This window comes from Amphiura filiformis, chromosome 10, assembly GCF_039555335.1.
Source record: "Amphiura filiformis chromosome 10, Afil_fr2py, whole genome shotgun sequence".
Taxonomy (NCBI): Eukaryota; Metazoa; Echinodermata; class Ophiuroidea; order Amphilepidida; family Amphiuridae; genus Amphiura; species Amphiura filiformis.
Window position 1 is genome coordinate 44601582 of NC_092637.1, and position 13399 is coordinate 44614980.

Sequence of the window (13399 nt, forward strand, 5' to 3'; positions counted from 1 at the left end):
ATGATTTCCTTATTCGCTCTATATATCGTAGGCCTTGGTGTAGCCTAGATGCCGCGACATGAAACCACGTTTATCGGTTCCTTTAATCTCTAACCACAAAAGGACGGCGCATAATTATCCTCTGCCGTGGATTTAAAATTGACATTGATCTTCGCTTATGCTAATTTTTGGACCCCCTCCGCTTGTTTGGGAATCCACCTACTTATCTGTTGACTAACAAAGGCCGTATTTCAAGTGGTCATGTGTCAATCAGAATTATATTTGAATAGGAATTATCTGAGAAAGCATTTGCGGTTACATGAAAAGTACCGACAAGGAAACATGAAAGGAAAAAAAAGACAAAAGAAGAAAAGAATGAAGATGAAAGAAAACAGAAAATAAATGTAAAATGAGAAAAAAATCCCAAAACAAAACAAAAAAACATATTATATTATATTGGACTCTAGACTTTTTTTTTTTTTTTTCTTCCGAGCGCACTTACTCAAAAAAACAACAACAGTGGATGTTCTGCGCCCGAGCGCAGCAATGATCCATCGTTATTATAATAAGAGCGATCGTATTAAAGAGCGTAGATCTGGGTGGCAGCCGCATCATTATAAATTATTAATAAAATAAGAAAACAATTTATTTGACTTCCGGCTTAGAAGCTCCGACAGTGGATTTTCTCGCCCGGCGCAGTAATGATCCACCGTTACATATAAGGGACTGCGCCCGGGCGCATCAACTCCGACAGTGGATGTTCTGCCCAGCGCAGAAATGATCCAGCAGTTTCTTCCTGATAAGGACCCATTTCAAGTCAACTTGGGTTCAGAGACAGGCAATTTCTTTTTTCCTTTAAGGGGTACTACACCTGTGGTAAATTTTGACTATTTTTGCATTTTTTTTCAAAAATAATAACACACTGGTAAAAAAAGTTATGTATATTATTGGGGCAAGGAATCCAATTATTACACTGAAATTTCAATGACTCAAGACAAGCGTGTAGTAATTGGATTCCTTGCCCTATAATATACATTAATTTTGTTACCAGTGTGTTATTAGTTTGTGAGAAAAATGCAAAAATAGACACAAATTTATCGAGGGGTGTAGTACCCCTTAATTTTTGTACTAAGGCCATAATTTTGTATGTAGGACTATATTCAATTGTGTTATAATTTTGTTTCTTGTTTATATATAATGTATATTTGTTGTTTTTGAACGCGCCAGCTGGTTAGGCGTGTGCCACTGATACAAAAGTGTATGTTCCAATGAATAAATAAAATAAATTTACTAATAGCAATAAACTTCTCGGAATTAAGTTATTATACGCATGCATATTATATTTTATTAACATAATAAGAAAATAGCGTTTGTGATTTCCTTATTCGTCTATATATCCTGATATATCGTAGTCCTTGGTGTAGCCTAGCTGCCAGCGACATGAAACCACGTTTATCGGTTCCTTTAATCTCTAACCACAAAATGACGGCCCATAATTATCCTCTGCCGTGGATTTAAAATTGACATTGATCTTCGCTTATGCTAATTTTTGGACCCCCTCCGCTTGTTTGGGAATCCACCTACTTATCTGTTGACTAACAAAGGTCAATTGCAAGTGGTCATGTGTCAATCAGAATTATATTTGAATAGGAATTATCTGAGAGAGCAATTGCGGTTACATGAAAAGTACCGACAAGGAAACGTGAACGGAAAAAAAAGGAAAGAAAAAAAAAGACAAAAGAAGAAAAGAATGTAGATGAAAGAAAACAAAAAATAAACGTAAAATGAGAAAAACATATTATATTATATTAGACTCTAGACTCTTTTTTTTTTTTTTTTTGTTCTTAGTTACTCCAACAGTGGATCTTCTGCGCCCGAGCGCAGAAATGATCCACCGTTACATATAAGGGATTGCGCCCGGGCGCATCAACTCCGACAGTGGATGTTCTGCGCCCGGCGCAGCAATGATCCACCGTTATTATAATAAGAAAATCTATTATTTTGATTATTTTTTATTAATATAATAAGAAAATATTAGTTATTATACGCATGCATATTGTATTTTATTAATAAAAGAAGAAAATTATTTATTTGACTCCCGAGCGCAGAAGCTCCGACAGTGGATTTTCTGCGCCCGAGCGCAGCAATGATCCGCCGTAATTTCAATAAGAAAATGCATTATTTTGCTGTCAATTTGGAGTTATAGTTATTATAGTAGGCCTAATACTAGTTATTATACGCATGTATATTTATTAATAAGAAATAATAGGCCTAATAAGAAAATCTATTATTTTACTTCCGAGCGTTTAGTTACTCCAACAGTGGATGTTCTATGCCCCCACCACCCCGAGCGCAGAAATGATCCACCAGTATTATAATAAGAAAATGTATTATATTGCTTCCGATAAAGAGTTACTCCAACAGTGGATGTTCTCGCGCCCGAGCGCAGCAATGATCCACCGTTATTATAATACGAAAATCTATTATTTTGATTATTTTTATTAATATAATAAGAAAATATTACTTATTATACGCATGCATATTGTATTTTATTAATAAAATAATAAAAAAGGAAAGAAAAAAAAGACAAAAGAAGAAAAGAATGTAGATGAAAGAAAACAAAAAATAAACGTAAAATGAGAAAAAAAACATATTATATTATATTAGACTCTAGACTCTTTTTTTTTTTTTACTTCCGAGCGCAGTTACTCCAATAGTGGATCTTCTGCGCCCGAGCGCAGAAATGATCCACCGTTACATATAAGGGACTGCGCCCGGACGCATCAACTCCGACAGTGGATGTTCTGCGCCCGAGCGCAGCAATGATCCGCCGTAATTTCAATAAGAAAATGCATTATTTTGCTGTCAATTTGGAGTTATAGTTATTATAATAGGCCTAATACTAGTTATTATACGCATGTATATTTATTAATAAGAAATTTTACTTCCGAAATAGTTACTCCAACAGTGGATGTTCTGTTTTGAGCGCATAGAAATGATCCACCGTTATTATAATAAGAAAATATACTTCTCGGAGTTTAGTTATTATAAGCATGCATATTATTTTTATATAATAAGAAAATATTAGTTATTATACGCATGCATATTGCATTTTATTAATAAAATATATAATAAGAAAATATTACTTATTATACGCATGCATATTGTATTTTATTAATAAAATAATAAAAAAGGAAAGAAAAAAAAGACAAAAGAAGAAAAGAATGTAGATGAAAGAAAACAAAAATAAACGTAAAATGAGAAAAAAAACATATTATATTATATTAGACTCTAGACTCTTTTTTTTTTTTACTTTCGAGTGCAGTTACTCCAATAGTGGATCTTCTGCGCCCGAGCGCAGAAATGATCCACCGTTACATATAAGGGACTGCGCCCGGACGCATCAACTCCGACAGTGGATGTTCTGCGCCGAGCCCAGCGCAGCAATGATCCGCCGTAATTTCAATAAGAAAATGCATTATTTTGCTGTCAATTTGGAGTTATAGTTATTATAATAGGCCTAATACTAGTTATTATACGCATGTATATTTATTAATAAGAAATTTTACTTCGAGCGCAGAAATGATCCACCGTTATTATAATAAGAAAATATACTTCTCGGAGTTTAGTTATTATAAGCATGCATATTATTTTTATATAATAAGAAAATATTAGTTATTATACGCATGCATATTGCATTTTATTAATAAAATAAGAAAATAATTCACTTCCGGCGCTTCAACTCCGACAGTGGATGAGCGCAGAAATGATCCACCGTTATTATAATAAGAAAATGTATTATATTGCTTCCGAGCTCTGTTACTCCAACAGTGGATGTTCTGCGCCCGAGCGCAGCAATGATCCACCGTTACATATAAGGGACTGCGCCCGGGCGCATGAACTCCGACAGTGGATGTTCTGCGCCCAAGCGCAGAAATGATCCACCGTTATTATAATACGAAAATCTATTATTTTACTTCCGAGCGCAGTTACTCCGACAGTGGATGTTCTGCGCCCGAGCGCAGCAATGATCCACCGTTACATATAAGGGACTGCGCCCGGGCGCATGAACTCCGACAGTGGATGTTCTGCGCCCAAGCGCAGAAATGATCCACCGTTATTATAATAAGAAAGTATATTATTTTTCTTCCGAGCGCATTACTCCGACAGTGGATGTTCTGCGCCCGAGCGCAGCAATGATCCACCGTTACATATAAGGGACTGCGCCCGGGCGCATCAACTCCGACAGTGGATGTTCTGCGCCAGAGCGCAGCAATGATCCACCGTTATTATAATACGAAAATCTATTATTTTACTTCCGGCGCAGCAACTCCGACAGTGGATTCTCTGCGCCCTCGAGCGCAGAACATCCACTACCGGATGTTCTGCGGAGGGGCGCAGGAGCTCCACTGGTGGATGACGTACATACATGCCGCAGGCGATGCTTCCCTATTTAATTTCACTGAAATGGCTTGCATACGATTAGGTGATATTCCTCAACTTTCGTTGATACACCATTCAAAATACATTACGATAATCGAGCTCAAATGAGCCTAGAATATTACAGGTTAGGCGCATGCACATGCTGTATTTTGTTATGAGTTTGATTTGCATGGCAGTACATGACTGAGAAAGAGAATAAGCATAGTTTGTCTTTTTAACAGTCTGTGCAAGGGTTGGCCGGTTTGTAGTATGTATTGACAGTGTAAGTAGAGGTTAACTAAGGTGAGACCACCTGTATGATGATTTTCCAACTGTAGGATAGTCATGGTAGCCGATACGCTACGCGACGCTACGATACGCTACGATACGCTACGCTACGATACGCTACGCTCGGTGCTCGCTCCACTCGCTGCACGATTGATAAACCCAATGTCAGTTCTGCACGAAATGTTATACGCTTTTAATACGTGAATGTTGTTATAAAATTTGAGAATTCAATGCGGCAAAACATTGACGATAACTTTAACTTATTGGACAATGCATTCAATGTGATTCAATCCACGATAACTTTGACTTAGTGTACATTAGAAATGCATTCAATCCAAAACATTACCGATAATTTTGACTTAATTAGAAGTGCATTCAATGCAAAACATTAACGATAATGCTTTCAATCCACGATAATTTTGACTTAGTGAATATTAGAAATGCATTCAATCTTTGATATTGTTTCAACCTAGTTTGAAACGGTGGGTCGTATTTTATATAACCATATGATAGCATGCCCTACGGTGTCTGCGAAAAAAATTCTGAACTCCTTGGTTATTTCGATTTGCATGGTCTTTAACATTTTTGTCACTCGATCTCAGTCCTATAACTTGATAATTTCTAGAACCTCGTCCTCAATACAACACAGTTATCATGGTTGTCCTGTAGATATCAGGCGAGAACTTCGTTGGAAATATATCATGCTCAGTTCATGAGTTGATGATTGTCCTGTAGTTTCATGGAGATATCAGGCAAGAACTTGGTTGAAAATATATACCATGCTCAGTTCATGAGTTGACAACTTGTCGTGATTGATGATACAAAATTTAACTCATGATCATTTGTGACACGTTGTAAATACGTTCCTGAAAGTTCATCTCTATTGGAATATATAAATTATGATTTTGATTTAAACTTTTGATTCAAATATAACGAACTCACTCACTCACTCATCACTCACTAAGCACTCACTCGCTAATGAAAGTTAGGAGTAGGCCTACCATAATTTCCGATGTATATGAATTAATTCTTTGTGTTTGGATTAAAAGTTTAAATTAGAATCACATTGTAATTACACTTAAAAAAACGGGAGTCATATTATTATTTCATTTAAGGCTCTTACTCAAACTTACGGCAACTGATGATAGGCCTACATTATAGGCCTACATACTTTTGATTCATTATAAAGAATTCACTCACTCATCACTCACTAATCACTCGCCGCTAATGAAAATTACCATCGGAAATTATGAATTAATTCCTTGTCTTTGGATTAAAAGTTAAATCAAAATCACGTTTTAATTACACTAAAAAAACGGGGGTCATTATTATTTGATTTCACTCATCACTCACTAAGCACTCACTCGCTAACACTTTTTAACACTGAAAAGTGTTTATTTAGGCCTGTCCAATTCACACTAAGTGTAAAAGACACCTAAACACCAAAGCAAACATGAAGTTAACACATAAACACAAAGAATAAAATACAACAGTAAAACATCTACCCCCCCTTACAAAAAAATTCATCACAGATTCCAAAATTTCAAAGATTTCCTTTGACGCTGCTTAACCCTTTTAAAGGGTTTTTTTTAATTTAAGTTTGCGTTGCGAACTAATGCACTTATGCACTGTCAGTGCAGGGTCACTGACCCTGATCATGTGAATTGTGATGACTGATGTGTACAAATTAGCTCGAGATACAGGTTAGCTAACAGGTTTACATTTTACTATCTTACATTATCTTGCTGTAATCTTTTCATGACTTCGGTGACGCGAGGCTCAGTGCCAGTGGCCATCATTTTCAATTTTCATTTGAAGTGAGAGAGAATTGAATTGATAAATGTGTGTTCGTCACAAGTTCCCAACAAAACACAAATTAGCATCTCATGAATGCGCTACCAATATTTAGAAATAAGGAAACCCACTTTTAGATGTGATGGGCTCGTGTCCGTACTATCATGTCCATGACTAGTCATCCATGTCCAACTTAGTTTCGTCAGCACAGACATAGTTTGTTATCATACTGACATTATTTTTAACAAAACACGACTCTCCACTAAGTTGGACAAGAAATAGCCCTGAAACTTGTAGCGGAAGATCGTGATGGTCCGACACGGCGAACTGTGGGAACTGGGAAGGTTTTTACTTATTCTTGTTCGAAATATTCTCTATCGCAAAACTGGTTTTGCGTTAGAAACCCTTTCTAATAGGAGGCCTATATAAAACACACACTTGCGGAGGCTTCCGAAGTATTAAGGGTGTCTACGTTTCACGTTTAACCGACCGTAAAATGCACTATCCGTTTAGGAAAATCACCAACCGTTTAAACGTTAAAAAAAATTCTAGTGCCGAGATCTAGGCTAGCGTAGTGAGCGGCGGCTGCGGCGCAATAGCGGCCGGGGGTCTACATGTACGGTCATCCGCCGTAGCAGTTTGAAGGCACTCAGCAATGCTCAGTAGCCCATCCGGAGCACCAATTTCTGAACGAAACTATCTCAAACTTGGAAATCAAATAGAATTATTTTTCACTTAAAAATAACATCTACGGTACCTAGTTTTGATTCAGGATTTCCTCTCTGACAAGGCTAGCTAGGTTCTCACCACTGAACAACACACCGATCGCGCGCCGCCATATTTTTTTTGGTTCCACTGGTTCCCGGCAGCTTAAAACACAATACGATCTAGAATACTCAGAATACACGCATTTGCAAACCATCGCGGTATATTTCAGATCTCGGGTTGCCGACTGGTTTCCTACCAAAAATACGCTAATTATCATGATTGATTGCAAATCGCTAAATGCAATTTAAAACACAAATTAAAAAATTCATTAAAATTTTTTTTTGGGTGGGGCGCATGTTAAAAAACCTTCCATAACAAGAAATTTAGGGTCTACAATGTATAACTAACTTAGGTTTTTTTATATATTTTTTTTACAAACGTTTAGACGGTTAACCGACCAGATCGTGGTCCGTTTAAACGGCTAGACAAATAACCCTTAATTTACACCCCTACTCCGAAGTGCAATGACATATAAACAATGACAAAATGATATGTACAAACACATTTTGCTTGAGTCTTAGTCTAGCCACAAATTTGCTCAGCAATAGCTTGACATTTGAGGCTAGAGACCATTGCATTCAAAATCTAGTCGTATTCGCTGCAGCATTCCAGGCAGCAGCCCTTCCAGCGGTGAGAGCAATGCTGCCAACCACCACCCATCATCAGCTTTTAAGATGAGGATGTTTTTTACTTGCACTTCTAGTCTTCTATTCTTCGCACCCGCACATCTGCACAGCACAATTTCGTCCGTCTCCTTGGACAAGTGGAAACTTTCTAGGAGTCAAGACACCAAGCATCAAGCATGATATGCCGTGTAAGACAGTGGAAGTTCAGAAGTAAACACAGCCTGTCACAGCCGGTCATGATGGGCAGGGTTATAGCCACGCCGGTCGGGGGTAACCGGCACGGACCGGAGCCAACCGACACTAAAAAAAAAAATTTAAAATTTTTTAAAAAAAAATTTTTTCCCACAAATGTTTTATTCATCATAAAAAGAGTAAAAAAAACAACAACAAAATTTTGGGGTATACTCTCTAGCCTATTCCCCGATCCCTTGTGTTCGCTAAAAAGATTGTGCCCCGAGCCAGCCCTCTAAATCTAATTGGATAGTAAAATTAGCCGGCACTCAACTTGGGTTAGCTATAACCCTGATGACGGGCGATCGAATCAAAAATGTTGCTAAAATTGCACTCAGCAAAATTTTAGACCATAATGTAGACTGTTCAAAATCAGTGGCGTAGCCAGTGGGGCAGCCAGGGGTCGGTAACAACCCCCCTCCCCCCCCGCTTCGTCATGGACGCCGGTTCATGTAAGGCAGCCGGTAGGAAGGAAGGCGTTGTTGAAAAAAAGATTGGGTTAACAATAGACTATTTTCCATCCAGGGGACAGAAAAATGAGAATTGTATACGAAAATGATGAAAAATTGACAATTGCACATAAAAAGTATGTGTTTTTATGTTAGTAGCGCCTATTATCCTTTTTTTTTTTTTTTTTTTTTTGCTCTTCACTTTTTCAAACCATGCTACAAAATTTTGGGTCAACAAAATTAAATCACAACTTCCATCGGTAAAAAATATTTCCGTCGGTACATTTACAAGTTGTGCCCCCTCGGTTCCAAAATCCTGGCTACGCCACTGTTCAAAATACCAGAGAAGATGAGAAAAGAGGAGATCGCTCGAACAAATAATCCGATTACCCACAGTTAACCTCCATTCACCTTTCTTTGTTTGGTGTACTTAAAACACCACTTGAAACTTCCTTTGTGGTAATCTGTTCATCCGCCACACGCTCGACTGATTTGGTAGTTCTCTTTAGTGGAGAAAATATTCCACACACGGAAGTACATCGTTAAATTCCCAATTTAGAGTCAAATCATGCTTTTTTTTCTTTAAAAAATAATACTAACCAGGGTGACCATGATTTATAAAGCGAATGAAAAGGCATTATATATATCATAACTCCCATTAAAAAATCAAAAGTTTTGTTAAGTTATGGAAAGTCAAGCATAATTAATTTTCCAGTAAAATTAATATAAGGTCAAAGGAAAAGGAATTTAAATGATAACCATTTGAATATTTATGCAGTTTACGGAAACTTAAAACTAGTGTAATCAGTAATTCAAACTCGTGTCAGTTTCTCCATATACTCCAGTTTTGTGTCCAAACGTGTCCAAAAGTGCTATTTGGATCCAAAATGCGGGTCTTTTTCACAGGGATATCGGGTCAAACTTAGCAGCCAGTCATGCCAAACAATACAGAAATTATATTTCGCGGTCAACTGACGTAACAAATTGATATCCGGGCATGCGCCGTTTATAGCTAGACAGTCGTGACTCGCAAAGCCACTTATCGTATTAGTTGATCAATCGGATTAGATCATTGTTTCCATCAATAGGCGGATGCACACATTATTTATTTGATGTGAGCAGCGAGCGACCTCCTCTTTTATCATCTTCTCTGAAAATACATGTAGGCAAATTTTACTCAAAAGATACAGTTGTCTCATCGAAATAACTTTCATCCAAACTTCAACATTAACACAAATAACATCTGTTGCAAAAAATATCGACGCTGTCTGACCGAAAAATGATTGCAACGTACTCTAGCATCGAATGCGTAATATTGTGTGCAAATTCAAAGCTAGAGTTCTCGAGTAATTCACAATCACACTTTAATTAGGGCACATCATTACATGTATATACCCGGTACTTAATTGTACGCAACCCTACTTTTTGACACCTTTGATGCATACGATCCTTTACTGGGGGCTAAATCAGTGCTGCATGCAGGGCCGCATTATTATCGTAGACTGTTTACATTAAATCTCAACTTTAATATGAGATAAATCAGATAATTATGTACACTAGCGTTGGGTGACATCATGACGTATGCACTTTTCTGGAGTCGACTAGTCAGAAGCCTGAAAGTTGTGACTTCAACTGAGTCGGCCACTTTGGCAGATCATAATTTTGGAAGTTGGATTGCTGGAAATGTGAATGAAAACAATACCTATATACCCAGCAATGACCCAACTTGTATAAAAAATAATGGTTTTTAAATTAAAGCTTATGCAACAAGTTTTACTGTAGTTTGATGATTCTATCTATTTTTATTTGTTATTTTTCAAGGCAGTGCAGATTTTTACGGCATTAAATAGGCATTTTATATTTACAGCTGGAGAAAAGTCGACTTTGACAAGTCAAAGTTGAGTCGCCGACTGATGTTAACAGTCGCGACTCCGACTTTAGTCGACTGATGAGTCGCCCAACACTAGGCCTATTGTACACACATAAATTTTGGCGATTTATGACTGGACAGTCACTTAGTAGGTTCGAAACTTGGAACCCAATTATGATTGCTCTTGTTGATTGATGAACCAGCAAATTGTCACATACATTTGTACGATCTGGAGTCAGTGACGTTGAGCCGATGCTGGCGGCGGTGTCATTTTTCTGTATATTTATTCATGAGGTTCGCCATGTTTTATAAGACATCATATTGAAATAAATGTTCATAGTATGCTAAATTTTACGGAGCTCTGGATGTAGCCTCCTATGTATAACAGCATCATTTCCTGCTTCAAACGACATTCTGCTTAAGGGGGTACTACACCCCTGGTCAATTTTGTGCCTATTTTTGCATTTTTCTCAAACATTTTAATGTTAATGCACTTTAAAAAGTGCATTGGTCACAAGTAAGATATGCATTATTATAGGGGCAAGGACTACAACTACTGCAATGGAAATTTTATTTCAGCACAGAGACAACAGTTGTGGAGTTACAGTCAAAAATGAGGGAAAACCAATATTTGATCAATAAATCAATAACTACTTGCCTTGAGTTGCTGAATTTTCAGTGCAGTAGTTGTAGTCCTTGCCCCTATAATATACATATCTTACTTGTCACCAATGTGCTATAATTGTTGAGAAAAATGCAAAAATAGGCACAAAATTGGCCAGGGGTGTAGAACCCCCTTAAAGTGCGCTGGCTAGCCCTGTGTTTTATGCTGTCCACACATTGTTGAGCGGGCGCCGGGCATAGGAATTGCAAGGGCTGGCAGCCTGGCACTACACATGTGTCATATCTCATATAACTATGTGGAAGATACAGGGTCTTAGCTAGAAATTGAGGGTTGCCCGTCATTTGAAGAAAATTGCCTGTCCTAATTTGACCTTTAAAACATTTACCAGACATCTATAGCCCATTGGGGGTTCAAAGAGTTCAAATATGTGCTGATAAGGCCTTGTTCTACAAATTGGGTCTACTAAAAAGGTCAATTAGCTTCTCAAAACATAGGCTTACAATTTATAATATAGCATCTGTCAAAGGCATTACTTTTGCCCGTCGCAGGAGCAAACTGGCCGTCTAATATGACGGCCAGACGGGTGGCTAGTTAAGACCCTGGGAAGATAGCCGATCACCGGAAAAGAAGGGAGCAATTTTTCTCAAAAATAGTGAGCATATTCATGTGAGCGCACTTGAAATGCCTGAGAACTACCTGAGAATTATGCCACAAACACGTATAGTAATAGAATGTAGGTTAAATTACATAAAAGGGGGTTATTTCAGGGTATGTTATCATGCTTTATTGTCACTATAATTGTGTGGTCTTACACAATACATTTACCCCTGAAGTTAGATACAAACGAACACTACAATCCAGGAAAAAATAGTTGGCACACTCGCACTAAACAATGGAAATGTGTGCCATATCAAAATTGGAGAGGCGAGGGAAACGTGCATGCAATATATGTGAAGTACAGACTCCCCCCTATATCTCACCCTTCCCCACTCCCCATCTTTCAACGTGGCTTGGTCCAACATTGAATTGGGGGAGCGGGGGAAGAGATATACCAAAAGACAGGCAAAGTGTACATGTGCCAACCTTTTTTGCCTGGATTGTAGATGTGTACGTGAATTGAATCATGGGATAGTTTAAAAGGATAAAAATGCTCAATATCATTTTTACATTCAAATCCAATGTTAAAATCGTTCTAGGACTAGAAGAGCTGAGTGTAGAAAAGTGTTACAGCGACATTAAAAAAAAAACTAGAAATGATAATTTCAATTTTCAACTACAATTTTAATTTTGTCTGTCAAATTTATAAATGGTTTGTTTTGTTTTTTTCCTTTTGAAGTTCAATTTGTGCAAGCGCAAATTGGAAGCTAAGAAAGAAGCCTTACTGATCCTGGCCAAGGAGCTAGACATGGTGAGACAGGAAAAGGATGCATATCAGTTGATGGCGGAACAACTACGAGAGAAATTCCAGGCCCAGAGACGCAAATATGAAGAACGGGAACGGGTAAGAAAAGTTTAAATTTCACAATCGTACCATTAAAAAAAAAATTCTACATCTACTTTTTCAACTTCTTGCCTTGAAGGGTAAAAGGGTTATAGTCTGATATCTTGCAGGTGATTTTCCATTACACCAGACGCAGCAGCTAATTTGTCACCAGCCCTCGAATTAACCCACGGCACCCATGACCATACCCACTGCCGTAATGCCCTCAAAATATGTCCTTTACCCAAGGCAATCACTTGCAGTGCCCTCTAATGAAGTTGCCGTGGGTGCCCCAGCCCTGCCCCTTCATTATAAAATCATCTATCTATGTTTGTGTGTGTTTCTTCACTTTTGAGAAATTGCCTTTGTGCCCTTCTCAAATTTTCAGCAGTTGCCATGATGCCCTCTTGAAATATTACAAACTGCCGTGCTGCCTTGCCTTTTCAGTGAAAATCCAAGGCAATTTTCAACTTGCCCTAAAAAAGTTGCCGTGCCCCTTCAGGTCCTTAAATCGAGGGCTGTTTGTCACGACCATGTCACAGCAGCAAAAATTAGCCACATCATCTGTCGCTGAAGAAAAATTTGAGAGGAAAAATAAACCTCTGAACAAAGCTATAACACAGAAGTTACCTGTAAAAATCAAGATTATATGTATGCAGATCCCTTGTTGCTCGAGAGATTGGACACAACATTAAATGCACTTCCGCTGATTCATGCTGAATGTTTTAACATTATTATTAAAATAATAATATTTATTTGAATTACTTGCAAAATACAAAAGTAGCAGAATAACAGTACATTGAATTGTTTACACACTTCAGATAATTTCTTACTCATGATAAAAGTAAATTAATTCAGGATGAGTGA

At 37.6% G+C, this 13399-nt stretch overlaps 1 protein-coding gene across 1 annotated transcript in view; it reads left to right on the plus strand.

Moving 5' to 3' along the window:
* Window positions 1–13399, plus strand: part of LOC140162917 (uncharacterized) — a 101132-nt gene that overhangs the window by 7667 nt on the left and 80066 nt on the right. Inside the window, exon 2 of the mRNA XM_072186228.1 lies at window positions 12389–12553. Coding sequence (XP_072042329.1) covers window positions 12389–12553 — 165 coding nt within the window. The remainder of the gene's footprint in view (window positions 1–12388; window positions 12554–13399) is intronic.